Source organism: Trichoderma asperellum, chromosome 1 (genome assembly GCF_020647865.1).
Source record: "Trichoderma asperellum chromosome 1, complete sequence".
Classification (NCBI taxonomy): domain Eukaryota; kingdom Fungi; phylum Ascomycota; class Sordariomycetes; order Hypocreales; family Hypocreaceae; genus Trichoderma; species Trichoderma asperellum.
The window spans coordinates 746,878-774,440 of record NC_089415.1 but is presented as its reverse complement, the minus strand read 5'-3'; the positions used below and the strand labels follow the sequence as shown (position 1 = coordinate 774,440).

Here is a 27,563-nt window from a genome sequence, read left to right as displayed (position 1 = left end):
TAACTAGAACATCTCGTTTCCGTCTCGTATAAAGCTGATATCCAAGTATCGGGAACGAGATATTATTTCAAGCATCAAAAGCTTGGTATATCGCATATCCGGTGCAAGACAACATCTGATGACACTGCTAAGACGATGCCACGCAATCTAGCCTCAAGAATTAACATTCTAAACTCCCAATACTGAACTAACAGCTTTATACTTGCATTTGTTAGGACATAGCCCTTTCACGTTTCTTGCTACCTCCAAGAACTATGCAGATGTGCGTTGTCCATGATGTTCTATATGATTTCTGCATCCCGCAGCTTCTCCCTTCCCAACGCCGCCATACCAACTCTGCCATTGCCTGAACCCAGCATTAGCCAAATTTCGGAATCATCTCTCGTAATTCTATCTCCTGAACGTATCTTAACACAGCTGGCACGCGAAATAGCCACTCCGTGGGTGAAAAAATGTTGCAATAGTAATAACTCGGAGATGTCTCCATCTGCAGAATATTGCAAAGATAAGAAGGATGGAGTATTGGCATATGTTTGTTATCCTCGGCATTCTGGTAGATGATTAGTGGAACGTGACACTAGTTTGTTGATAGAAAAAGGTTCTTGACGAAATAGGCAAATCCCTAGGGGAATACGACGGTATACATCAAACAGCCCATCAGGCACAAAGCAGCCACGTCGGCCGTCTTACTTCTGTACGGAACTTTCTGTCCTAGTTTACACGGATACTTCCGTCACCCTAGTACCGCTGACGTATTTATTAGTTTTTCAAAAGGTAGGTTATCCTTACATCGTAAGGTCGCAATGTTGATGATCGTGACGTGGTATCATTAAGTGATCTGTGAGAGTTGGGTCATTTGACGACAATACGGAAGTGGCCTTTCCCTGCAACCTCTCGTCACACATCTCATCTCGCCCTTGGTATGAGAGTTGTAGCGTTAAAAGGAATTCTCGTAGCATAATTATATTCTCATGAAGCTAAGGGAGGCCAGCGAAAATATAGTCCCCATCCCTACGAGTAATTATACAGTGGTACACGTATTGAATCAAACCTAAATACAAGCCTAAAACATGACAGGTGGCAAGAGACTATTTCTTCGTCCAGAAGAGAAGCCAGGCTACGTTCTACCTCCCGAGTATCAGCTTTTACTAAAGAATGAAGAAGAATCTGCAGCAAGAGGAGCCAGTCCTGCATCCACATTTCAGAATAACGACGCGGATGTGGAGGCTCACAGAAGCTCATTAGACGCAGACGGTATTGAGCTTCACAAAACAAAGTCGGTCCCTATCGCTCCAGTAAAGACGTCTGACAGCACTATTCTCGTCGACTGGTATTCTACCGATGATGCTGCGAATCCCCAGAATTGGTCGACGGGGAAGAGAGCATGGGTTGCCATTGTCATGAGCTTATACACCATGATTGCCTACATGGCAGGTTCACTCTACGCTACCTCTGAACCTGGCATTCAGGCTCACTTTGGTGTGGGAAACCAAACGGTCCTCCTCGGTCTGTCAATGTTCGTCCTAGTATATGGTTTTGGTCCCCTATTCTTCGGCCCCATCACAGAAATTCCCGTCATCGGCAGAGGCTGGGTGTATTCGCTCTCGTTCATTGTTACCTTTGCCCTCAGCTTTCCTACCGCTACCGTCAATAACTTTGATGGATTGATTACCCTGCGGATTTTCCAAGGCTTCTTTGGCAGCGTTGGTATTGCCATTGGTAGTGCTAGTGTTGGCAATGTCGTTCCCTTTCTGTATTTCCCGTATGGTCTGGTGGCGTGGATTCTGGCCTTCTGGTGGGCTCCTCCCATTGGGTACGTTTACAATTCTCAATCTTTTTGATGACAACAATTTACTGACTGATACTCTATAGAACCGTGAGTAGTGGCTTCGCCGCAATGGCACATGGCTGGAGATGGCCCATGTGGTTAATCACCTGGTGGTCAGCACCTATGCTGTTGATGCTTCTGTTCCTTACACCAGAGACATCCCCTTCCAATATTTTGCTCAGACGTGCGCAGCGCCTTCGAGCACTTACCGGCGATTCAAGACTCCAGTGTCAGGGTGAACTTGACCAGCGAGGTATGACAGCGACAAGCATTGTGATGGAGACTCTCATCAGGCCTTTTGAGATTGCCGTCAAGGGCCCCGCTGTTGCATATGTCCACTTGTATACCGCCTTCTTCTACGGCGTCTTCTTCTGCTTCTTTGAAGTTTTCCCTCTCGTCTTCATCCCCATCTACGGCTTCAACCTTGGAGAAATCGGCCTGGTATTTCAGTGCTGCGGTATCGGTGCCACCATTGGCACGGTATTTTACGTCATCTTTCTGCGCTACTACATGATTCCCGATAACATCAAGAACGGTTTCGACAACCACGAGCAACGTCTGATTCCTGCTCTTGCTGGCTCAATTTTGACTCCCATTGGCCGCTTCATCTTTGCCTGGACTCATTACGTTCATATACACTGGATTGCTCCTATGATTGGTGTTGTGACGTTTTGCGTTGGAATGTTTTGGATTATCATGGCACTCTTCACTTATGTCCCAGTTTCGTACACGCAGTACACGGCATCGATCTACACATCCAATGGCATTGCCAGATCTTTGATTGCATGCTCGGCAGTCCACATTGCACGGCCCCTGTTTATCAACGTGGGCACCCACGAAGGTGTGACTATCCTCGCCTGTCTGAACGTGCTTGGTATTCCGGCAACCTGGTACATTTACAAGAAGGGTGCCCAGCTTCGTGCCAAGTCTAAGTTGGCCCAGTGCTAGTAGGGCACTGAAGACGGAAAAATCAGTAGAAAAGTGAGCATGGTGAGAGAAAAAGCGAGGCGGCCATATGAAATATCACGAGCGATTGCTTAGATGGGAGTCAAGGCTACAATGTTACAGTAGAGCGGCGAATAATGATTTCTGGAAAAGAAAGATTACATGATACATGCTAGACATGGATAGAATTTACACACAATACCACCTTTTTACAAAACTTTTCATGCAAGCTCTCCATCACACACTTGTTGTTACAATCGATTCAATGGGCGTTGAAGAGCTATCTCATTGAACTAGTCCTACTTCTAAGAATTACCAAACACGCCTACAGTTCTTAAACTGGAGCAGCACTAAAGACGCTAAATCTGCTAGCTATGACATCACCGCTTACTCGTCGCTCGCTCTATGCCAGCTCTGTTTATTGTCAGAGCAATTTTAAGCTCAGGGGGGAAAGGCCGGTAGCAGAATTGCCATCTATATCATTGATATTTATACGCATTCCTCATATGATGTCTTCATCGTTTGAGATACTGCTGTCGTAGCTTCCAAGAGTAGGGCCTGGTCTTATAGTAACAGGTGAACACTACCAGGTATTCGACGCTAAATAGCCTTTCTAACAATTCAATCACACAAGTGAAATAATGAGACCTTTGCCTACGACACATATGAGTTAATTGCTCTCAATATTTGGATTGCAACCATATCTTTCAGTTTATTAGGGTATATGTTATTTTCAGCCTGAGTAAGCTATAAAATGTTGGACGCAGACGGTTTTGATCATGGTCAAGGGTAGCAATGTTTACTCCGCATTATGGACGATGCTAGCTCAGAGAGGATATTGCCATACGTAAACACCCTGTCTCTGATTGGCCTATGGTTCTGTACAACACAATTAATATCTTGCATTTGACCAATTGAGGGCTAATGGTATTATTCTGAAACCTGACTACTGTTAAAGTCTTGGATTTTATGATAAGATAGCAATTCAGTTCTTCTACCATCATCTCATTCAGCATTCACTTCGATAACTTCCATACAATGTCCTTGCATTGCCTTTTACAATTTACTGGCCCACCGACGGCGGGGCTGCTTACGTGTGAATGGCACATGAAAGTAACAGTTGATAGAGCTCAATTCCTCTAAACCCTTCTGGTAACCAACTAAACAAATCCACAATGTCTCTTCCATCGCAATGGAGCGCCCGGCACCGCCGGCTGCATATTTAGAACCGCACACTTCCCGGCTTGAGGTGTCGAGCGCAGGCTGGAGATGGCCAGAAAACACTTCTTTCCTAGTCTGAGCGCTGCGCTGCTGGCCGGCCAGTTCCTCTGCGTCCTTGCAAAGCCTTGGACCCGAAGCACAGCCTCGCCCATATTGTCTGCGCCAAATCACATTGTTCCCGACTATGTGACAAAATACGGTATGAACCTGCAGCAAAACGACTCTTAACTAAAGGCTATACTGCATAACCCCAATTAGGAATACATAAGCTAATTTCAAAACGAGGAAAACAGCGCCGCTTGTGTGGCTACACTCAGATGATCCTTTCCGGCCATCAGATCTGCTCGAACACATTCGTCACACAACTCCTGCAGTCAACCAGAGCTTTGTCCCCGATCTGCCAGAACTGAACCTCGATAACCTCGCCCTCCTCAACAATATTAGTAGTGAAACAGTCGCTCTGACCTCCAATGACGATGTTACAACTCTGCCGGCATGGCTCTACGGCCATGATCCCGACGAATCCGGGAAGATTGCAAATGCAACGCCTTGTGTTGTGATCCTCGTCGAACGAAGTCCCCGAGACGTTGACGCCTTTTTCTTCTATTTTTACTCATACGATCGAGGCGCAAATATCACGCAGGTGGTGGAACCTCTAAACCGCCTGATAGAAGATACTGAGCATGGGATGCATTTTGGAGACCACGTCGGTGACTGGTTCGTGGACTCAAGCTCCCAGCTCGTCTGTGCAATCAGTTGAGCTAAATCGATTAATTTGAAGGGAACACAACATGATACGATTCCGCGATAGCAAGCCCACTGGTATCTACTACAGCCAGCATGCCGGTGGTGCTGCTTATGACTGGAACGATATGACACTTTCTATGAAAAGTGGGCGGGTACGTGACAGCGAAAACACTCAGACTTCATGGATATCACCTAACATAAGTTTCTCAGCCTCTTGTGTTCAGCGCATACGGATCGCACGCGAATTACGCTACTTCTGGGTGAGTTGCAACCTCGACCGCAACGATCTGTGTATGGCGTTAACAACATTTCCTATTCAGCGATCACATCCATGATTCGGCCTTGATCGACTATTGTGATGCCGGCAAACTGTGGGATCCAGCCCTCTCGGCATACTTCTATCACCTTGACCCAGCCAATTTTAGACTAACGCGCCTGTTTACCTCGATATCCAACACCACGGTTGCGTCCAACATGACATCCTTCTTCTACTACACCGGCATGTGGGGCGATGCCCAATATCCGGATTCTGATGATCGACAAAAGACAGTTCCAAAGTTTGGTCTAAAGCGATTTGTATCTGGCCCACAAGGCCCCATTGTCAAAAATCTCGTACGAAAAGGACTTATGCCCGACGAACGTGAAAAGAAAACGTGGATGCAGTGGGGTGTTGGCATTTTCATGTCATGGTACCCGTGCTGTATACGAGGGTACAGAGTCTGGGTGTCTGTCGCAGTGATTATAGGATTTATAATCTTGACCGTGTTTGGAGTAAGGCATGGAGTGAAGAAGTACAGGAGGACGAAGGGATACCAAAAACTAGACACAGAGATTCCATTACGCGACATGAACCATAACAGTGAGGACGATGCTGGCTTGCATCGCAACCAATCCAACTAGAAGGAATAGATTAAAGAACAATATGATAAAAACATTCGATATCTGTTATATGGCGGCTCCCATACATGGTTCTGTTATGTGATGGCGAGACGATACTCGCAACTGATCATACAGCGCTGGCTTCTATAATACCCCTTACAACCTCACCAGCCGCCTTCAGATGTTCCACAAACTCCGCAGACTTTCTTTCTCCGTTAATAACGGTGAATTGCACCCTAGATCCGCCATTAGCTTCACTGCACCTCGCGACAAGAAGTTTGTCACATGTCATATTGTTACTCACCTTTCGTCAAAGACTTGCACGCCAACCCACACATCCTCCTTATGAGGCTGACACCGCCCCATTTCTGGCAGCCCAAATTCCGTAAAGCTGGTACAGACGGGTCTCTCGCTTGTTCTTTTGAAAACCTCATCCTTATAGAAAACAGGGAGCTCCTCGCCAGGCTCCAACATCTCTCGAAGCGCCATGAGATGCCATCTAAACCCTCTTCCGCGAGTGGACAGTGCTACAAGCCGAGCGTGCGACTTGACAGCTTCCAAGAACAGTCTTCTCTTTTCGACGCTACTGACGCTGGCGTCTTCAGCTGCCGCGCAGAATGCTTCAACTGGCGGCGTCATCACGTATATCATGTCTGTTCTCCCACCGCGGAATGGACGTTGCGAGATGACGTCCACGGCACCTGAGGGGTTGTATCCGAAAAGACGGCGGACGGCTACCTGAATTAGAAGCTGGATGACTGTCTTTGGAGGAAGTTTGTGCTGTCTTAGATAGGAGGCCGCACAAGACGTCTGCGTTAAGTTGGCGAGAGTATAGCCGTCATGGGCCGAGCGATGCTGAGTTTGGAGAGCAGGGATTACTTTTGATAGAGTCGGTGACAGAGTGAATTCAAAATATTTGAAGTCGCCATCAACCACTGAAGTGGAATTAGATGAGCCACTAGATAGCTTGATGTGTTCAACAGCTGGCGCGTTGAGAGCTTTTATTAGACCGCCGAATGTGGTACCGTCGACCATGGTGTGCTCGCCCCAGATAGCAGTCACGCCGTTGAGACAAATGACAAATGAGAGTGTCTTGTCCAACCAGCGGTTGGAATTATCATCAAGAAGGAAGGCTTCTGCGCGACCATCTGCTGTTTCTGGAGATACATCTTCGAGATAAACAATGAAGAGAGACTCTTCTATAGTTTTGACGTAGTTGCGGCCACTCTCATTTCCCGATAATATTTCATCACGGGCCTAGAGAACCAGTCAGCTTGAAAGAAAGATCATCGCAAGAAATATACTTGAAACAATATCATGCGTACCTTTGCCCAATCATCACGATTTGCAGTGGTGAGTAGACCTGTCCAATTCGTTTCTTCGGGAGTTTGCTGTATGACGGCTTCAAAGACATTCTTCAACTTGTCGTATGCTATAGTCTGTCCATTGTGGTCGGTGAGAGGAATCTTGTATGCGTGCCCGCGCCTCATAGCGACGATGTAGTCGCTCTCTGGGAATCGGTCATAACCGTCGCAGCCAAGCGCTGGAGTGCGATTTGAGCTGAATAGCCAATAAACAGTCGCCACTGCATTCAGTCTCGTCAGCAACTGCACCAGAGCAAGACTTTTGTTATGTTAAAATGGTAGAATAGGTTTGCTTACTGTCCAAAGCTTGTTCATGATAGAAATCTTGCTTGACCGTGCCTGCATCGAGTGCCAATTTATATGCATAGGCTGCTAGCGAAAGCTGTGCCGCTTGTTGTGCCTGCGGCTGTCGCGCTGTATCCTGTCCAGGGAGAGTAGCAAAGAAGTTTCGAAGTCTGGGTCGCCAATCTCGCCCACGAAGCCACTTGTTTCTGACATACATGTCAACAACCTCATTGTTTTCACCCTCACCACCCGACATGTTTCTGAGCCTCGCTTGCAATTTCTGTCCCAGTCCATCGGGGTCTTGAAACGCGTTGATGGCTTCTCGAGTGCGCGAGAGCTCTTCAGCGTTAGCTATATGGCTCACGGAGTCGAGGAATATGTCCAACGTCCCTTCTAAAGATTGCATAGGATATTTGGGAAGAGAGACTTCTTTGACACGGTAGCTATTGCCGTTCACTTCTGCCTTTGTCTCATTATGACCGTTCACACCCTCTGGCTTAAACTTGTTCTTCACAAGGATGGAGCTTTTTGTAACAAATGACGCAAGTGACCGGAGGCTTGGAGCGTCTAAAATGTCAGAAGTTTGGACTGGGGCTTGTAGCTTGTTGGTAATCCAGTTCTTGATCTCAGTCGCAACAAGAGAGTCAAGGCCCATATTTGCAACGGCTTGATCCAGATCGAGCTCCTGGGATTCAAGGACAGTAAGTGAAGCTATTTTCTCTCGAATTGCAATCAGTATCATCTGCTCTGCCTCTTCTATCGTTGATGCAAGAGCGACTTTCTCTTCTGCTGTTCGTTCGTTTTCTTGGCCTGTTTGGTGCGCGAGGCCCCGGTCTTGAGAAGACAATAGGTGAGACACAAGTGGCGGCACTCTGCCACCTGGTGTTGTTTGGTTGATGAAGGACTGAGGATCAAGACCAAATGCAATCTGGTGATTGCCATCTTTGAACGCCCTTCCACTCATCACATAGTCAACGACAGGGAGAGCAGTCTCAATAGGGAGAAACTGAACACCTTGTCTACCCAAAGAGTGAGTGTGCTCTTGGGTGACTGTATACGTGCTTTTGATTAGTGGAAAGTCAATCGTCGCAAACTTTGTATAACCAGCAGAGACTTGAGCATGAGTAAACATGTCCTGATACGTGCCTCCCGCAGCATAATTAGACTGTCCCAGCGTACCAACAATACCGCAGAGAGACGAAAGGTTAACGAAGAAGTCGACATCTTTATGATAAAAGGCATTATAAATATTGACTGTGCCGTGATACTTGGGTAAAAGAGCAATCTCAAAGTCTTTTTGTGTAATTTGCGACAGAGTCCGGTCCTATATTTGAACAATGAGCTTCATATTCGGTCCGTCTGTCAAAGTCGACGGGCTTTTGCTTACCGAAAGTACCATGCCGCCATGGAGAATACCTCGTACTGGCGGCATAGCTTGAGACAATTCTGCAGCTACTTGCTGCACCACTTTCGTATCACCTACGTCGCACGTTACAATTTTGACTATGGCCTCCAAAACTACTGTCAACTCTTTCTCCATCTCAGCTTTGGCGGCCTCTTGATAACTCTGTCGTGTGAATAGTGCAATGTGTCTCGCGCCTTTTTCTTGCAGATGACGGCACAGATGCCTTCCTAGACTTCCAAGGCCTCCGACAATGATATAAGTTCCGTCGGAACGGAGATGGAATGGTTGCTCTTTGGCTTGGACAGTCGAATGATCAGAGGCTTCCAAAACAATCTTTCCGGTATGCTTTCGGCTCTGCATCAGCCTGAAAGCTTTCTCAATATCGCCCATCGGCATTGCCGTAACTTCCAGTGGAGTGAAGAGTCCAGCGTCAAAATCTGCAAATATTCTTTGCAGCAACTTTTGGCAATCAGCTGGTCGCTGTTTCGAAAGCCCAACAAGATCAACGCTCATGAACCTTAGGTTTCTCTCAAACGGTTTCATGTTCAGTTGGCTGCGTCGGGAAATATCTGTCTTGCCAACTTCAACAAATGTTCCAAAAGCGGCTACACACTCCCATGAAGCGTGAAGCATCGGTCCAGATAAAGAGTTTAGCACCACGTCTACTCCAGTTCCATTGGTGAGGCGGTTGATGCCTGCCGCAAAATCGGTTGTCCGGCTGCTAAAAATGTGACTCTCAGGGATGCCGTACTGCTCGACGAGGAGTTGGCGCTTGGCTGCACTTCCGACTGTTGCAAATATTGTTGCGCCAAGTCTTTGAGCTATCTTTATGGCCACTTGGCCCAATGCACCAGAAGCAGAGTGGATTAATATTGTCTGTTCTTGGCGGAGATTCGCGCAGTCAAAGAGCGAATAGTAAGCCGTAGCGAATGTCAACGGAATTGAAGCCGCATCCGTGAATGATAGCTTATCAGGTATGCGGTAGACCAAATGGCCATTTGTTCTCGTCCGGCTTGCATAAGGGGTACCAAACATGGCCGTTACTCGATCTCCAGGCGTGAATTGTGATGCAAAGTTGGAACCAACGGCTGTGATAATGCCAGCGCTTTCGCCAACCATGGGCTGTGTGGGTGGTAGTTGGCCTAAGGCAATGAAAACATCCGAGAAATTGAGGCCCCAAGCATAAGACTTTATTTCAACTTCATCGGGACCGAGAGTAGGAGAATCATCGTCAACAAATACAAGGCTATTTAATAGGCCGGGTTTGTCAACATGAATCCTGAGACGTCGATCAGTCTGATGGAAAGTAGTTTCTTCAGTCTCTGTAACGTCAGAACTGGCTGCAACAACTTTGGACAGCTTATTGTCTGCGACAAAGCGTTGAATCTGCATTCTCCCATCTCTATACATTAGCTCAAACTCCCTCGGCTCATTTTTCTTGATTCTTGCTTCAGTAGCATAGATGAATTCTAAAATTGCATTCTGGATTTGATCAGGGTGCTGTTGCAGAGAGTCCTGTACATCGATGGTGAAACAATCAAGGTGCGGATTTTCGTTCCTTGCTGTTCGCGAAACTCCAGTGATTAATGCATTGTCTGGTAGAATGCCTCTATTGTCGTTTGTAGCAAAGATGATCCAGTATACCTTAGTAGCCTTGGATAACAGGCGTGTGATACTAGAAAACTGCTCAGCAGAAGCCTTTGTGAGAAGAGGCTGTTTCGCAGAATCAAGGATGATATAAGAACCTGAGTTGTCCACTTCAACATTAGTCCATTCCTCCAACGAAGCCCCGAATCCTTTCTCAGTTAAAGCACTTGCTAGTTTCTCTGAGAATGGGCTAGATGGTGGATTTCCACCAACAAAGCCATCCAATATCCTGAAGCGAGGAGGAATATGTCCATTAGTCGCAGAAGGTAACGCAAGCGCGGTTGATAACAGCAGAGCACAATGCCGTTCGGGTTCCGGTAGATCATAGGCAGCCAAATCAACGCCGGAGAATCCGGCCTTCTGTAGATGCACATTCCACTGCTCGGCAGACTGCAGCGGGCTATCAGTCCGACCTTCGTCAACACCAGCCCACCAGCCTGGGATAGAACCAAAAGTCATATTGATATATGGCGTTGATGTTGTAAGTTCTACAAGGCCAAGTACACCACCAGGCTTCAACAGCTTGTGGATCGTTCGAATCGACTTGTCCAAAGACCGTGTGGCGTGAACAACGTTAGCAGCAACGACCAGATCATACGAGTGTTCTTCGAACCCTTGACTCGCCGCATCCTTCTCAAGATCCAGAGTTTGAAATGTCAACAGGTGCGCCCAGTCTTTTAATCTCGTTGTCCGCACAGCCTCAAAGAATCCAGATGAAATATCAGTATACATGTATTCCGAGCAGAAGGTATCGCCATTAGGGCTGCATGCTTTCAAAATTCTATAAGTTGTGCCGCCAGTTCCAGCGCCAATTTCCAAGATGCGGAGATCTCTTCTCTGGAAAGTCAACATTTTAACATAGTCGGCCATGTACTGGTTGGGTCGAGCCCCCTCATCAGAATGATATACTCGGAACAGAAGATCATCTTTCAAGAAGTGAGTGAGTGGATCTGTTTGGCCAGTCAAGAGAGGAATCAGTTCAGGTCCAATTCGAGCCACAGCCTCTCCTTCGACTCCAAGCCTGGATGTAAGCTTGTCCAACTCGTCTTTGGTGTTCGGGCTCTTGTCGATAAGCGACTTGCCCATGTCTGAACTTGCAAAATTCTCCAGCAGTCGCCACCAGTTGACTCTGTGATCGTCTTTTACCGCTAATCCACGTTCATGCATTTCCTTGACTGCCCAGTCGATATATCTAGCGCAAGCAACGAAAGTGAGATTAACTTTCTCTGCCTGTGTAATCCCAGCTTCGTCAGACTGCAAGGGAATTTGAACGCGTTCCAACATCTCGGGTGTAATTGAAGAGCTGTCAACTCCCCATTCTAGTTTGAAGATGTTATCATTGTGAAGCACTTCTGTAGCTTGAGACTCTCCGACAACGCGAATCTCTCCCCCATTCATAGTGAGAACGCACTGTGGTGTGCCATCCACTTCCGTCTGGAAGACAGTGGTGCTAAAATTTGTCGACGTGGGAAAGACGTTACTTAGATTACACAATGTCTGGAGATGATTCCCTGCCTGATTGGCGATGCTCGTGGAAATGAATATGTCGCTAATGAAAATGGGCATTACTGAACCTTTATTGGAGTGCTGCTGAAACACAGGAAGACAAGACTGGATGATTCCATCTAGCGTTGTCGGATGAATGAGATGTGGCTGGATGTATCCACTGGGCATCTTCGTAGCAATATCTGGGATAATGAGGTCGTTTAGAGATTGGAATGCTGCCATCCGAACTTCGTTGTTGATGGCAAATGTAGGCCCATATTGGTTGCCTGTTGCCGCCATCTGAGAGTATAGGTCCTTGTGTGAAATGACATTTGTGCAAGCCTTGGCTGCGTCTTCCAAGCGAGATGCTTGAGTCTTGCGATCAAATTCTGCTTCACGTTGTTGCACAACCTCATCTTTGTCATTTTCAGTTATGGTAGATATAATGCCGTTACAGTGATCTTGCCATTTGCCTTGATCTGACATGGAAGAGACAGAGAAATTCCAATTCTCGTTTGAATCAGAATATTGGAATGTAAGTATTGTCTCGACTGACTTGTCATCCTTGGGAATAGTCAACGTCTTTTTAAAAGAAACGTTCTTTATCCTATAGCCTTTGGGCTTGAGGTCTTGTCGACGGTCTTGGTCTAGTTGTTGTATCGCCTGGATTGCCATTGTCATGTATCCGGCAGCAGGAAAGACAATGAAGTTATCGACAACATGGTCTTGCAACCACGGCAATCTTTCGGTACTTAGCAATATTCTCCAGCTGGGTTGGCTATCAGGCGATGCAATGACTCGGGAGCCTAGAAGATCATGCGAAGGATGTTTTCTGCACCTATACTCGCGACTTAGTCTCGATTCCATCCAGTGAGTTTCAGTATGATCCCAGTGATATGAGGGCAAATCTCGCAAAACTGTTAGGGGTGATGACTCCGACTTGCAGAGTGCAGCCACAGCCCCAATATCGAGATCGTCGTTCCCGCTGCGGAAAAGGGTCGATCCTGTATTCATCAGAGATTTGACGCTGTTTTCGCCGCGAACCAACGTTGGAATATAGTTGTATGAGGAGCCATTGGCTTGAAGGCCTGCTAGTGTTTGCTTGATTGGGCCTGATAAAGCTGCGTGGGGCCCGATCTCAACAATGTTAACTGCTGCCTGCCGCAACTCTTGATACAAGTTTTGTAATGCACCGCAGAACCGAACAGGCGATACTAAGTTGTCTACCCAGTAAGAGGCCCCAAATCCATCAACTTTCTCTTGTTCGGTGACACTCGAGAAATAACGAATGGCAGTATTTACCGGTCCTGATTCGAGCCCTTCCAGTTGATGCAGATAATCGGAGCTTACCAGCTGCATATGATGAGAGTGATAGGCAGTATCAACTTTAAGGCGGCGACTGAAAACTCCGTCCGCATCGAGGGCATCCTTCAAGACCGTGATTCCATCCAAGTCACCAGATGTTGTAACGCTTGAAGGGCTATTAATACAAGCCACTGTAACACCTTGAATGTTGAATTGCTTGATGTACTTCTGGACATCCTCATGCCCAAGACCGACAGCCATCATAGTCCCACTTTGAACAGAACGTTGTTTCGACTTTTCAGCCAAGAAACTTCTGTGGTATGATGCAAACATTGCAGCACTCTGCGAGATAGCACCAGCGGCATATGCCGCAGCTATCTCACCACTGGAGTGGCCTACCACAGCTGTAGGCAAGACATTCCAACTCTTGAGAAGGTCAACAAGAGCTATCTGAATAGCCGTGCTTGCCGGTTGACCATATGCACTATTGTTCAGGCGGCTTGAGGACTCATCTCGAGATAGCTCTTCGACTAGGCTCCATTGTGCGTCGAATCCCTGTAGTAATTTTTCTGAGGTAGCAATTGATCGAGCAAATGCCGTATGTTCAGACAGCAGAAGGTTATACCCCATTCTTGCCCATTGTGCGCCCTGTCCGGTGAAGACAAAGGCGGTTGCTTGCTTATTTGGCGCTTTGTTTCGTACTAAATCCTTTGCCCCAAGGCCCTGCAGTAGGGAATCGATATCTTCAGCGACAATACAAGAGCGCCACTGAAATTTCGATCTCCGTTTAACCAAGGTGTGAGAAAGGTGGTTAAGTGGAACATTGGGGTGGTTCTTCAAATAGTCTCCAAGGTTATTGATGGCATTTTGCAGAGAATACTCGGATCTAGCAGATATTGGGAAAAAATGCTGAAGATTCGGATCGTCTTTCCTCAGATCGGCGTTGCCATTTTGTGTGCCATTTTGTGTGGCTGTCTGTGCATTGATATGGTTGTTGACACCTGAAATACCACAAGATTAGCAAACATTGACTTGATAGGAAGAATCATGGTTACCATTGTAGCCATCTGCTGATTCCAAAAGCAACATCGCGTTTGTGCCTCCAAACCCAAAACTGTTCACTACAGCTTTCCGGTTAGTTGGCGCGGCTGGCCACGGCGTGAGCGACCGCGCAATCTAGTTATAATTGTCTTGTTAGAAACACAACATTCGCACAGTTGGAGTGAAACGCTAATCTTACCTTCATATACCGCTCATCTGGTTCCAATCCAGGCTTGAAGTTTTCGAGAAGTATGTTTGGTGGAATGAAGCCCTTCTCCATTGCCATGACCGTCTTAATGAGACCTGCTGTCCCGCTGGCAGCTTCAGAATGTCCAAGGTTCGGCTTTGTGGCGCCAACGAAGACGGGATTTTGACCATTACGGCCCTCGCAGAACACGTTTCGTATCGTGTTTATTTCCACCTTGTCACCAGCTTTAGTCCCTGTGCCGTGAGCCTCTACATATTGCACATCAGATGGTCTAATTGGAAGATTCTGGAAGAGGCGTTTCGCAAGACGTTCTTGGGCATCCTGATTAGGCAGCATTATTCCATTTGTTCGGCCATCAGAGTTGATTCCTGAACTTTTTATGATAGCTCGAATGCTGTCTCCATCTCGCATAGCATCGTCCAACCGCTTAAGGACAACCATTCCTACACCCTCTCCACGGCCATAGCCGTTACCGCGTGCGTCAAATGTGTAGGACCTTCCTTGATCGTTGAAGAGTCTACAGAATAAACCTTAGCTGCATGTTTCGTATTGATAAATTTCGTAAGACTCACCCAGTCATTGACATCAACGCCATCTGATCAGGAGAGAATACCAGATTTACACCGCCCGCTAATGCCATGGAAGTTTCACCGGAGCGCAGACTTTGGCACGCTAAACTAATAGCAGCTAAGCTGCCAGAGCAGGCAGTATCTACCATGACTGAAGGGCCTTGCAAGTCGAAAACATAGGAGACACGGTTTGCCAACAATGGTCGGGCCACGCCGAGATTGTGATATTTAGAAATAGCCTCTGGATCTTTGTGTATTATCTGTGCGAAATCATGGCCGAACATGGCAACTCAGGGATTGTTAGCTTGAATCAAATGATAGAAACAGGCTAGATAATACCAAATATTCCAGTGTCCGACCCCTTAAATTTATGCATCGGAATGCCTGCATTCTCGACTGCCTCCCACGTCGTCTCTAAAACAACTCGCTGTTGTGGATCGAGTGTATCTGCCTCCTGTTGTGCTATGCCAAAGAAACCAGCATCAAAGGTGGCAATGTCTTGGTCAATGAAATGCCCTCCCCGTTGATTAATTGTGCCTGGAATTTCTGGGTCAGGGTGATAGAACGCCTGATGGTTGAATCTATCTGACGGAACTTCTGTCCAACCACTTCGACCTTCAGCAACGACATTCCACAAGGCTTCTGGGCTGTTGGCTCCCCCGGGATATCGACAGCCCATGCCGATAATGGCAACGGGAACAGGCCCTTGAGACCGCATCTCTGTTTAGGTTGCTAGAAAGGGGTGTTAAAATGCCTTCAGAGCCCAAAGAGCATGGGAATTGTTCTATATTCTGCTGACTCTCAGGGCTACACTGCTGCCTAGATATATGAGCAATCTCCATTGTCTGCTCTCTCCCCTTGCCTGTCAAGATTGGGCGCGATAGCCGACTGTAAGCTCTCCATTTTCATCCCATAAGCCAACTTGAAAACTAGCCTACGGATATTCAATATGCAGTCAGCATTTGATAAAACGTCCAAATACCTAGCTTTATAGCTCGCATTCCATTTCTATATACATGCACGCACAGTTAAACCCCTGGTTTAGGTATGGTCGACCAACATACTAGTAGTAACACGAAGATGTATATGATGCCATTGGAGCGCATGCGATACTACCCTCCTGCCATGATGATACGCTAAAACTTGGTAGATGCCGCTAACATTCTTCTAAATGCCCATTGAATATCACCCCCCGCAAAAGATGTGTGGAAGGATGCCCTCTGAACCATGCAAGCTTAATTAAGCTGCGGGTCATATCCCCCACCAAAGACTTACGCCCGAAAAGTACTGTCCCGTTCTAAGTGACAGATCTGCATATTGGATCCTGCTTCAGATCCATATTGCGAGGCATTAGTAGCGTACATGACCACGTTTCTGTATCGTACGCATTGCAAAAGAGATCTAGTTTGTAGCTTGCATTCAGGTTAATACATATTGTTCTTTCTTACCCCTTGTTGCGTCTTTATACATACCATTCGGCGCCCAGTGGTGCAGATCATAATCATCGAACTATTTTTCATCAGTGTTTAACGTTCCTTTAGACCGTCCATCTTCAGTCGTAGCAAAGCCTACGGAGATCATCCAGATATCAAGAGCCAACGGGGAATATCAGAGCAACAATGGGTAATACAATATTCTCCAATTGGAGGCGAGCTAGAAATTTGATGTCAGCAGATCTTCCTTTCAACCATCCACGCACTCATTGGGAAGCTCAAACAGCATTCTTGAGTTCTGATGCACCAATTAGCTACCATTTAAGGAAAAATATAGGCTATGAGACTAAAAATCATCTTGACATGCTTACCTCTGGTACTAGTAGTAGGAGCTATATGTCGCAGCCGTATGACAGGCCATAAAACCACGCAGAATTAAACTGAGATTGGTAGTTTTACAGCTGCACATGCTGCGAACACGAGTATATCTCCAGAGCTAGCAGGGTATGTCCCAGGCCTTTTCACGCTTTCTCCACCAACGGCCCGACTCAACTATGATGCCTCTCCAGAATAATGAGCAAAGATACACTAGAAAGCTTCGATAATTTTATTTTGGTCATTACGATTCTATTATGGTGACGGGCTCGAATCTAGCCATTCTGCTCGTTTTTAATAGCCCCTAGGGGGTTTCAAAATAAAGTCGGCGAAGGGGCATTATAAAGCTTTTTAGTCAACCATGCCGAAACATTCCCCGCACTCGTAAGCGCATCCGCATTACCCCAGACATTCACTCGACAAGGGATACCATAAGGCACATCTCAAATATCCGTGTTAAGTCATGTAAAGCCTTGAATACTCATTACTCACTATCTAACAAAACCCAACTGTAATATCATGTGGTCCCGTTTTCACTGGTGCCTTAAGAAAAGTGATTTAATTTTTATCCATATCACCGTCTGCCTAAGGACATAGGATGAAATGCGGTAATGTTTTTTTTCAGCGTGCGTGCAATTCCCGTCTCGCGGAAATTTGTCTACTATGTATGCTGTTGGAAGCTATACACACATATGTAGTACGGTAATTAGGAGGCATTGGAATTGGCCGACAGCTATCACATTCGGACAGTCTTTTCCATCTGATCTAGTCACTGAACCTAGGCATAGATATAGCCTTTCATTGAAATAAGCCTCCTGCCCTACGATTCTTGATTGGATATTTGGAATGTCATGCCGAGAAACAAGCCTGCATTCCGGGAGGGACAAAGTCAGCGAGCATAATGGCTGTACAAGATCTTTTTGGGAAATCAAAAGAAACGTGATGTAGTAACTAGAGATAATTTGTAGTACAATTGACATCTGTGCGCTACTTAACTACGTTTCTGAACTCCGTAGACTTTCAATGACGACTCGTCGTCTCGTGACTATGCTTTCTAACTGTGTCTCAATATCGTGATTAATATACAGATAAATTATTAATATTTATTATGCCATGTAAATATCAGGATAGAGCAGTATACTAGCTGAAACATATCAATTGTTAAGCTTATTTAAACCAGATTAAGTGATAAAATAGGCATAGCCCAGCCATGGACCATGATAACAACAGTAGTGTGGTTCCTTTCATCGAGGAGAAACTGTTTAAGGTTTGCTAATGATAAAATGCCTATAACTAAACACAACGCTGCTATCTCTGTGGTAGTTATCTCGATGTTAAAACGAAAAATTAAAGAATCATCTGACCTAGTTACACGATACCAGTTCCTTTAGGAACTTGATCGTTGTAACAACTAAAAGTCATTTAAGCGAGAGTATATCCTTTGAGTTTCTATCTAAAGGAGAGGAATCTAACTTTCTTATATAGAGACAGCCATACTGCATATTGACGGTTTTCGCAAGTCACTGGGTAGTTAAATTCCATATTTATTGCGATTGGAAGAAGTGAGGCTTGGATGCATAGCATTGGCTACTCGCGACATCAAAAACACATATATCAGGTATATTCTCTTTGTTTACGATGTTAGGCTTCAGATGTTTCAAATCAATAGTTCTCAGCAATATATCGGGTACAAATACGGAAGAATTGTCTACGAACCTTTGCCTGATAACCTATAGCCTCACAAGCTCTTTCCGACAATCGCAATCTCATAGCTCTAACTTACTGCATCTAGAATTCTCCACCTTCAACCATGTATGCCAAAACGCCTGTTCTCATTACAGCTGATGATAATGTGTCTAGTGCCGAAAACAGCCAATGTGTCTCGAGCAATGAAGAGAACGTTTATACGACTTGACAAGTCGCAATTCGCAATCTTAAGAGTATTATAGGAGAGTTTTATACTTGAAGATAAGGAAAAAGCAATTTTTTTTATGTGTTTATTCTCATCTCTTAGCCTCAATATTCATTTTGAACCGTAGATATGCTAAAGCTGAATAAAATATTGTACGCTAACTTGCCACTATGGCTGTCGGTTTCGGCACTTGTGCAGCGTTTGAAACCACTTACTCGAGTTAGTATAAACTACATACACTATTCTAGCGCCAGGAACATCAGAGCTCATAACCGACTTCGAAGGCAAGCATGGCCGTCAAATAGCATATTATATTACACAAATGGCATGTATATCTATCTTTTTAGGGTATGATAACAATGTGCTTTTCTGATCCAAGTCTTTTAATTCTATTCCGAGGCCGGCCATAGCATAACGGTTTGGATAGCAATAACACGTTGTTAGCCTGGTGGCGCAGTCCCACTTATTGTCAATTTCTTGGGCGCGCGCCCTGTGTCCGCAACAAGGCGTCACTATGGAGAAGGGGAAAAAAAAATCATGAAGCATAAAGAAGATTCTAGCAGTAACAGACTGCTTCCCTAGAGTTTATATATAGATATATTTGTGTGTGTGTAACAAACAATTTTGATATAATTTGAGCCGCTGTATCGAGTATTCAAGTCTCTGTACTCTCGACGCCAATTTCTTTCAAAGCTTTTTATCGAAAGTTCATCATGAATTCAGCATTCAGTGCACAAAAGTTGCTGCAGTCTGCGCGAGTCTCTCCAGAAATCTTTAAACTGCGGCCAGATTACCGAGTTCTCTTAATGACTATCGAAGGCGTTCCTCCAGGCCCTAGTGACAGCATAAGCGAGGCCTTCTTGAGCGATGCCGAGGCAACTGCAAAGAGTCTTTTGTCAAAGCGTCCTGTAACTGAAATTTCACACATTGCTGCATGGCGAGAGACTTATAAGGCCTTTGGTGCTAAGCCGCAGAAAACTCGCAACAGCTTGGAAGCACTGACTCGCCGTGCTGAGACTGGATTGCCTCGCATCAACCGGTTGACGGACATCTACAATGCTATTTCGGTCAAGCATCAAATCCCATTGGGCGGCGAAGACCTTGACAAATACGACGGATCACCATTCTTGATACGTGCCACAGGCCAAGAAGAGTTTCAGGCGTTCTCAGGTGGCGAAATGCAGACTGAATTTGCGGCGCCTGGAGAACCCATCTGGTGTGACGACACTGGAATTACCTGTCGTCGCTGGAATTGGCGGCAAGGTCCACGCACCGCACTTTCTGATGCAACTACAAATGTTTTGATCATCTTTGACGCATTGGAGCCACTTTCGGACGAGGCTCTGCTTGCAGCTGCAGAGGAGCTTGCTTCAACACTGAAAAGCTTATCTCCGGAAGTGAAATGCGCTCAAAGATTAATTAAAGCTTAGCTTATGGTTGACCAATGATTCAAACGGGCCATGTGAGTGTGTCTTGCGACGTTGTGCGAATCTATACCTGGTGGGGTTGCGATTATGTTGGCGACAACTCGAGTATAAATACCGAGACCTAGACTGGCAAGCGGAAAAAAGTAAGGGAAGATTATGATTATATTAAAATATTTGGTGGGATATTTTTTCTGATATAAGAAGCACAGATAGAAGCTAGAACCATAGCAAACAAGTATACCCAAAACATCTAGTTTCTGGTAATGCATCTCAGTGAGAGGTTAATTCATTAAGAGCGGTCAGCTCATATCTGCATAATCATAACTATCAACGTCGTAAAACTACATACAAACATATACATCAATTAAAAAGCTTTTCAATATTTACGATGAAACGTAACGGCATCCATTAAAGATGAATGACATAGGTGCCATTGGCCTTGCCAAACTCATCAAACGTAGTCATGGTGATGGAATCAGACATGGGAATAGGCTTGATCTCCTTGACATCCGGGCTCAGGGAAACCGTAGGCTTGGGGCCTAAGCCACGGCGGAACTTGGCAGAGTTGCCCATAGTCACGGGCTGGCTGTCAGTGAGGCGGTTGACGCATGTGCCGCCGGGGATGATGGTGTTGCCAATGTATCCCTGAAGGGTGGCATACTGGTGGAAGATGGCCTGCCAGTTGGGCTGGATCGTGCCGATACCGCCAGGCACAACCTTGTCATATACCGAAACTACAGTTTCTTGGGCAAAGTTCTCCTGTTGGCTGGTTTGTGCGTATGAGTCTGTCACCGCGGAATCGAGGTTGTAGTTGGAGATCCAGACATTGCTGGTAGAGAAAGGCACGCCGTATGAAGGGTCAAACGCATGAGAGTCCAGGCTGTGGCCAATTTCGTGGAGGAAGACGGTAATGTCGACATTGCCAACCATGAGAGTGTTATCACCGCTGGAGCCGGCCGAGGTGGCACCGGGAATGAAGACGTAGTGGCGAATGAAATCTCTCATGCGAACGGGCACACGGCCAAAGAGGTCAATTATGTCAGTCTGGCTGAGAGGAGAATCCTTGTGACGACAAAACGTCCAGGTCTGAGAGCAGTCGGTGTAGTGAATGTTGAAAGGTGTAACATCGAATGGTGAAAGTCCGGCACCCTGAACCAAAGACTTGCAGTCTGCAGGAATCCAGCCAGCTCCCCAGTTATCTGAAGTCGACTGGGTGGGCGACAAGTTATTCAAAAGACCCTGGCCTAAAGATGCCAGGCCACCTCCTGGGAAGTTCGGCTGGATAATGGGCTTGTCAAGCTTGGCAAGAGCCAAAGGGAGGAGGGAGAGGAAAGAAATCTTAGAAGCCATTTTGACTGTTTATTGAATAGCAGGAGAACTGCTGGTTATCTAATGAGCCGATACTGTCTAGGTAATTTCCAATATCGCAATAGAATGCAGATCTCTCCCTATTTATGCTTTTCCTATATCAGCTTGCTTTAAAGAGAATCTTGGGCAAAACCTTGAAACATCGGGTCAGTTCCAAGTTGGGAAGGTAGTATGATTTCGTTTATCGTTTGCTAACCATAGTCTTGGCATATGATGGTAACTAGTCTAAGAAAAAACATTCCTTCTGGCCAGGATCGAGTCATTCGGATGCTAATTCTCTTGGGGCCAATCGATAAATTAAACGGAGGAATGCTAATAGCGTTCATCCCTAAGCCTTTTGAAGATTTTGTGTAACAGGAAACTATAGGAATAAGTGCAAAATGACGCAGAATCAAGAGTTATCGCTATTCTTCAAGTACCCCAGTCCCAAACGTTTATCTGCAAAGAGCTAGCTGACGTGTGAACTAAGTTAGCTTCCTTTATAAGCTAGAGTTTTAACTTGGAAGCTTTTGTCTATAGTTAAAGAAAACCGACGCTAACGTAAATCGATGTTAATGCCGCGGCTAGGGTCATGATCCCACACAAGGCAACCACGTTATGATTTGTGAAAGATGATGCTCAGCTAGGCTCTAATGTCACTCTTGCATGTTCTTAGAAACATCTGCCCCTTTCTGATAATGCTCTAAGCCCAAGAGAGAATACTCCGCATGCATAGCCCAAAATTCTCAAGCTCATTTGCTAATATATCCCGTCCTGTTGCTTTATTTGTAGGAAGAAAACGAAGAAGGCGCGCTACATAGGAGGATAACACACGCCATTGACGTGGGTGTACGTTATCATCTGACTTTTGGCTCTTGTACATACCAGATACCTACTCATACATTAGCCAGGATGCAACTTTGTAATCAAGCTTGGTTCACTCGATAGTTTTCACGTGTTCTGAGTGATCACGAATCAAGACATTATCGCAACGTTACAAAATTGCCTGATTGGGTAAACTTGCATCGCAGGATGCCTATTCTGTGACGCCGATTAGTCTTATCGGCCGACATGCTGATATTAATCAGGTGTGACATATCAGGATAGCAGCTAGTCACACTGGTATAGGCATGTTCATGCGATGCGTGTGGTAAAAATGACTTTCTTCTTCAGTGCATTAATATGCAAAACATGCAAGTTGCTGGCAGAGACGAAATCACAGTATGGTTATTTATTTTTGCTTATTTGTTTGATTGCTTTTGCGACGAGTGAGCAGTACCGTCCTGGTATAGCGAGACGATAGGTAGCCTGGTAAGCGGTGTGAGACATCCAAGACCATTACGAAGGCTTAGTAGTTCAATATAGGTATGTGAGCTGCAGCAGTACTCAGTGTTTATTGGACAAAAGAAAGCTCACTTTCGAGAAGAATCCAGGAAACCCCTGCTGACACCGAGTGATTGTAGTTTTCTTTAGCTAGTTCCCGCCTGATTCCACATTAGCCCCCGACCTAGTCAATAGTTGCGGGGCTATCACTCGGCCAAACTGCTGTAGCAACGCATAATGGACGTTGACGCCGCTGTTTTGGATTAACACGGCTCAAGCTGATGAGGCTCCTCTTGCTTTACTATTATAGTAGTCACTAATTAGCGCATTGAGCAACAGTTTGCGAATCCCTTCAAGGAGTCTCCTGCATTAGCGTTGACACCGACCAAATCTCTTAGTTATGTCCCATCGAATCCTTTCCCTTGATCCTTTAGGACGAACTGCCGTGCCTTCATTTAAAGTCCATTGCCCCCGAAAAGGAGAAGGCGAACGCTGTATTCACGGGGTTTGAATGGAGAATGGCCACGCGTTATGCATAAGACGCGTTACTACTGCAGGTTACTCCGCAGTACCGTTTGTGGAGTAAGCATCAAGGTTAATATTGTAGCATGAATGGACGCCGTTACTCTTTGGTGCCACAAGACGGCTCCCCTTGACTTGAAGACTGCCTTTGTGTTTCTGAACGGGTGACGGCCCGACTCGCACGCTCTAAGCTTTGATGTCGATCTTGACTCCATCTTGAGTGTGCAGCTGAGCTTGGCACCGACCGTTTTGATCTACAAATGGTACGCTGGCACCAGGTTTCCTACTAGAGAATGAGCGGGCGTGAGACAGTATTGCGTCACCTGTAGATGTCTGAGTGACGGCACTGTGATCGTGGCACTTGCAGTGGAGAAATCATTCGACAGCAGCGTGGTGACATCTGAGACATGGTCTTGTGAAGATATCGGGAAATTAATCAACCTGAGAATGGATGACGTAAGGGGCATCGGGTCCAGCTATATGCAGCTTAAGCAATTTCCTTTTGAGACAGTCTTTGGTGTTGGCACCAACAAACGTCAAATGCAATGGTGCTCGATAGAGAAAGTTAACTAATTATATGTATCTGACAATCCCATCCTTGTGAATTATATGCAACAAGATGTACCAATTTCTTCCTATTTCATTAGGCATCAGAGGAGAAGAACATTGCTAGTAGAAATCACCAATCATCAATTCGTGCAATTTCTTCGATTTCAATTATCAAATACTTCCATGTCAATTGAGCTTATCTATACATATACCAGTATACTATAACAGATCAGCTATCACATATCGCAATTTAGTCAGTAGATGCTATTACAACTCATCTTGTATTTACGAATTAATCTCGACCCTCCAATGGGCTACAAATCGCCCGTCTAAACACTCTTTACACAATACCATCTGGACCCAGTGGTATCTCAGTTCCCGAAATTATGCACTGCCTCATAATCCTCACCTCATCTTCTGCCAGCGTTCTAACCACCGAATGGAGAAGCCCTCGATTGTGGAAAATGACAAAGTCTCCTTCTTGCCAGTCATGTGTATAAACTGACTGCGGTGCTATTCCAGGCCTCTGAAATTGATACAAGATATCACGAACCCGCTCCAAGTCGTCGATAATTTCCCCGTTTACAAGATGCAGCCGCCTTGCAACAGATGAGTGGACTTGCAGTGCGAGTCGGCCAGTCACGGGATTCCGCCAGCACATGGGGAGGATTTGTATAGAGGCCAGATCGATAGGCGGCAGCTCGTCGTCGTCGAGTTCCAGGCCTTCAGAGACGAGGCCCAGCCCAGTAGGATGCGACTTGGACGATGCCATCCACAAATATGGGTGGGCAGCATACTCGACCTTGGTAGATCCTGCAAATGCCTTGTCTTCCTCTGACAGCAGGTCGTACATGGCCTCTCCACTGGCGAATGCGATTGTCCCCAGCGGAGCTACCAACTCGTCCCCAGTGCCATCATCATATCGAATCGTCTGCATGCGTCTCTTTGGAAGTTTGACGGCGAGGATCGTGGTGGCAACAGGCGGAGGCGCGCCGTATAAGTCACCGTCGATATGCCAGCGGTAAAATCGGGTATATTTCAAAGCGTTTCGGTCTTCTATAACGGTGGAATGAGACGAGCGGTGATGCGGGTATCGCAGTTTCAGGTTTCTGGCTCCCTCATGCTCACGAACGAAGCCGTTGCCAATGATTTGGACCTGTGGCAGATGCGGAACTGTGTTAAGGTCTGGGCTTAAGAGGAAGCTTTTGGCATTGTCTTGGTCCTTGTGACGAGAGGAAATCGTGGCAGCTGAATTGAGACGCTGCGTAAATTCGTATTGAGCCTGTGGCGATAGACGTCCTTGATCTTTCAACACCAGAACGTGGTGCTTATAAAAGGCCTCTGCGAGAATTTCAATGTCGGCGTCTGATGGTAGAATTAATGTCAGTTATAGGAGCTTGTAGACTCTATGGCTAGGTAGAATTATTCACCGGACAAGCCCTCCAAGTTTACGCTAGAGGCATTGGCTCCAAAACTGACGCTGCTTCCTTGGGGATGGACCATAGGCTCGATTTTTACGTGAGAAGCCATTTTACCATTGTGCTGTTTGGTGGCGGGATATCTGATGGGAAACAACTGCGAGTCTGCTCTTAGGTAGCGCCATCCTTCTAGGATTTTGACGGATTCTGAGCTTTATATATGCTCTTAGTTATGTTATACCATAGACGCTGAGGCTCATTGGATGGCATTCAGATGTAATTGTGTGTATATTGAGTCTGCGGTGGAACCCGAATGTCGCCTTGTGGAGCCATTCCCAGCGGCGATTAGTGAAAACCCCTAGACCTGGGGTACTGTTGCCCAGAATAGTTTTAGCGTTTAGCATTATCATCACTTAGAGCCTTGCTAACTCGCTGGGCAAAGCGCTATCAGGAGCCGCCACCGAGATATTTAAACACATGGCGTCTGAAAGAGTTGAACAAACTTATCTTATTCTCTGTGCTTGATTAATTTTCAAACCTATTTTCTCTCTTACTGTCAATAGAGATCAAGAGAAAAGCTCTCAAGACATTCAGAATACCGGTGCTCAACTCCAATTCGTGTCTCAATGGCTCCATCTCAGATACACAATAAGGCTCTCTCATCATCGCTCACAAGTTAGAAGTCGTTTTCACATGCTCCTCTCCATAGACAATCCAAACATCCTTTTTCAGCCCTTCTCTCTTTGTCACACCAACCCGTTCCCGCGCCGAGAACTTGTCTTCTAGGTAATGTTGGAGAATCTCTAGTTCAGCTGCACCACCGCTATTGTTTGCATCAACATGCAACAAAGCCGCCATCAAGACTTCCGCCACAGACCACACAAGGTCTCTCGCTTTACCAACGAGATTTGCTTGAGTCTCTTTAGCGATACGGGTTTTCATCTTGTCCCATCTTTGCACAACACTTTGAAACCTTGCGGCATCTCCACGAAACGCAAACGCCTGTTTAATGGTCTTGTCCAACGCATCGATTGACTGAACCCCAGTTTCAGGGCGTTTTAGTGCTCTTATAAAGTCGGTGCTCAGCACAGATGGGCAGCACGCCACAGTCTCTGTACAGCCGCGCAATGTTGAGATACTCTTGTTCTTCATTCAACAGATAGCCAACGCCGCCAATCGACTCCGTGCAAGAGAATAGCAAAATCAGAGCCGAGTTACAAGCATATGCTTTGGTCAGCAGTGTGAGCACCCTTAATAGTGGCGCTATATCCTTTGGTGCAGGGGTTAATGCTTGTAGCGCTGATGTCAGTCCTTTATCCGCATTGTTTTCCGTCGGATGTTCAGAAAGCCCCAGTATATAGACGGTAAACATGTGCAACAATATTAGCCGCCTGTACTCTGTAGTCATCCGTGCCAGCGTCTTCATATGCAGCGAACTGTCGGTTAGTCCCATCCTGCCTCCTATACCAGCACCAACTTCTCTCACTCGCGCAAAAGCTCGTGCAACTGCCAGACCGCGACCTGCATATCCGACAGCTTGGCTAGTTGTGTGAATTCGACTCAAGTTGAGCAGCACAGAAATTTCTTGGATGCCCCGATTCTCTTCTCCAATGAGCCACCCACGCATTTCTTCAAGCACAAGCTCTGTTGTAGGCAGTGACTGAGTTCCAAGCTTGTTTTTGAGGCGCTGAATGCGTACTCCATTGAGGCACTGGCCGTTTGGATCAGGGTTTCCGAATTCGTTCAGGGCAGAGGGATCATGTTTTCGAAGGGGTGCAATAAAAGTCGAGAGATTTCCAGCGGGAGTGCGAGCAAGAAGAATCGTCATGTCAGAATCAGTGGCTGAAGAGAACCACTTGAATCCATTGATGCTCCATGCGATGCAAAGCGACTCTAACTTTGCAGTTTATCTAAAGTGTTGGCTTTCAACCTTGAACGGCATTGTGAGTCGAGGTAAATACCAGATGAGAATAGATTTGCAAGATTGGAGAACTCTTAAACCTCATTCCACATTTCAAAATGATAGAGGCATACCCCATGGATGTTATATCGTTCTCTCTCAAGTAGGACACATTTCCAAGTTCATCCCTCTGTGTGTTTGAGATCTTGTAAAACCGGCGATTCATAAAAAGAGAGCCTATATCAAAATGTGGAATATGCGACACTGCTATAATGCATACAAGGCAACAAAGCGCGCTGTCGGCGGAATGTGGGGAACAGAAGCTTTTCTACACCGGTTGATCATTCTTCTACTTCTACGACGTAACCGATTCGCTATTGCGGCAACAATCTTGAAATTTTTTGCAAGAGGCGCTATATGGTAAGTGT

The 27,563-nt window shown here is 46.0% G+C and overlaps 7 protein-coding genes across 7 annotated transcripts; 3 read left to right on the top strand and 4 right to left on the bottom strand.

Moving 5' to 3' along the window:
* Positions 1–1,070: 1,070 nt before the first annotated feature.
* Positions 1,071–2,776, top strand: TrAFT101_000209 (uncharacterized protein; the record flags this gene model as incomplete). Its single annotated transcript, XM_024910307.2, has 2 exons — positions 1,071–1,813; positions 1,873–2,776. 2 exons carry the CDS (start codon positions 1,071–1,073, stop codon positions 2,774–2,776), a joined length of 1,647 nt encoding a protein of 548 aa, XP_024755918.2.
* A 1,098-nt stretch (positions 2,777–3,874) lies between these two features.
* On the top strand, positions 3,875–5,701 carry TrAFT101_000208 (uncharacterized protein). The gene is made up of 5 exons (XM_024908966.2): positions 3,875–4,193; positions 4,288–4,711; positions 4,776–4,893; positions 4,952–5,001; positions 5,062–5,701. The coding sequence occupies exons 1-5, from the start codon at positions 4,043–4,045 to the stop codon at positions 5,639–5,641; spliced, it is 1,323 nt and encodes a 440-aa protein (XP_024755917.1). The 5' UTR covers positions 3,875–4,042; the 3' UTR covers positions 5,642–5,701.
* On the bottom strand, positions 5,693–15,647 carry TrAFT101_000207 (Type I Iterative PKS; the record flags this gene model as incomplete). Its single annotated transcript, XM_066125942.1, has 9 exons — positions 5,693–5,856; positions 5,925–6,877; positions 6,946–7,205; positions 7,282–8,593; positions 8,657–14,112; positions 14,167–14,287; positions 14,352–14,877; positions 14,933–15,218; positions 15,269–15,647. The coding sequence occupies 9 exons, from the start codon at positions 15,645–15,647 to the stop codon at positions 5,748–5,750; spliced, it is 9,402 nt and encodes a 3,133-aa protein (XP_065982039.1). The 3' UTR covers positions 5,693–5,747.
* Positions 15,648–19,275: 3,628 nt separating this feature from the next.
* On the top strand, positions 19,276–20,429 carry TrAFT101_000206 (uncharacterized protein). The gene has a single exon (XM_024908965.2). The coding sequence runs from the start codon at positions 19,363–19,365 to the stop codon at positions 20,077–20,079; it is 717 nt and encodes a 238-aa protein (XP_024755915.1). The 5' UTR covers positions 19,276–19,362; the 3' UTR covers positions 20,080–20,429.
* On the bottom strand, positions 20,331–21,468 carry TrAFT101_000205 (uncharacterized protein). The gene has a single exon (XM_024908964.2). The coding sequence runs from the start codon at positions 21,424–21,426 to the stop codon at positions 20,485–20,487; it is 942 nt and encodes a 313-aa protein (XP_024755914.1). The 5' UTR covers positions 21,427–21,468; the 3' UTR covers positions 20,331–20,484.
* A 2,689-nt stretch (positions 21,469–24,157) lies between these two features.
* Positions 24,158–25,410, bottom strand: TrAFT101_000204 (uncharacterized protein; the record flags this gene model as incomplete). The annotated part of the gene is made up of 2 exons (XM_024905580.2): positions 25,248–25,410; positions 24,158–25,182 (listed from the first exon to the last, which is right to left on the bottom strand). Exons 1-2 carry the CDS (start codon positions 25,345–25,347, stop codon positions 24,158–24,160), a joined length of 1,125 nt encoding a protein of 374 aa, XP_024755913.1. The 5' UTR covers positions 25,348–25,410.
* An 873-nt stretch (positions 25,411–26,283) lies between these two features.
* TrAFT101_000203 (uncharacterized protein) lies at positions 26,284–27,114 on the bottom strand (the record flags this gene model as incomplete). Its single annotated transcript, XM_066125941.1, has 1 exon — positions 26,284–27,114. The coding sequence occupies exon 1, from the start codon at positions 27,061–27,063 to the stop codon at positions 26,284–26,286; it is 780 nt and encodes a 259-aa protein (XP_065982038.1). The 5' UTR covers positions 27,064–27,114.
* Positions 27,115–27,563: the final 449 nt, after the last annotated feature.

Excerpts from the sequence above, each read along its gene's own strand:
- TrAFT101_000205 (XM_024908964.2), bottom strand. The coding sequence starts at position 21,426 with ATGGCTTCTAAGATTTCTTTCCTCTCCCTCCTCCCTTTGGCTCTTGCC.
- TrAFT101_000208 (XM_024908966.2), top strand. The coding sequence starts at position 4,043 with ATGGCCAGAAAACACTTCTTTCCTAGTCTGAGCGCTGCGCTGCTGGCC. Across the intron at positions 4,194-4,287 it reads CGACTATGTGACAAAATACG|CGCCGCTTGTGTGGCTACAC; the intron begins GTATGAACCTGC and ends CGAGGAAAACAG. Across the intron at positions 4,712-4,775 it reads GGAGACCACGTCGGTGACTG|GGAACACAACATGATACGAT; the intron begins GTTCGTGGACTC and ends ATTAATTTGAAG.
- TrAFT101_000206 (XM_024908965.2), top strand. The coding sequence starts at position 19,363 with ATGAATTCAGCATTCAGTGCACAAAAGTTGCTGCAGTCTGCGCGAGTC.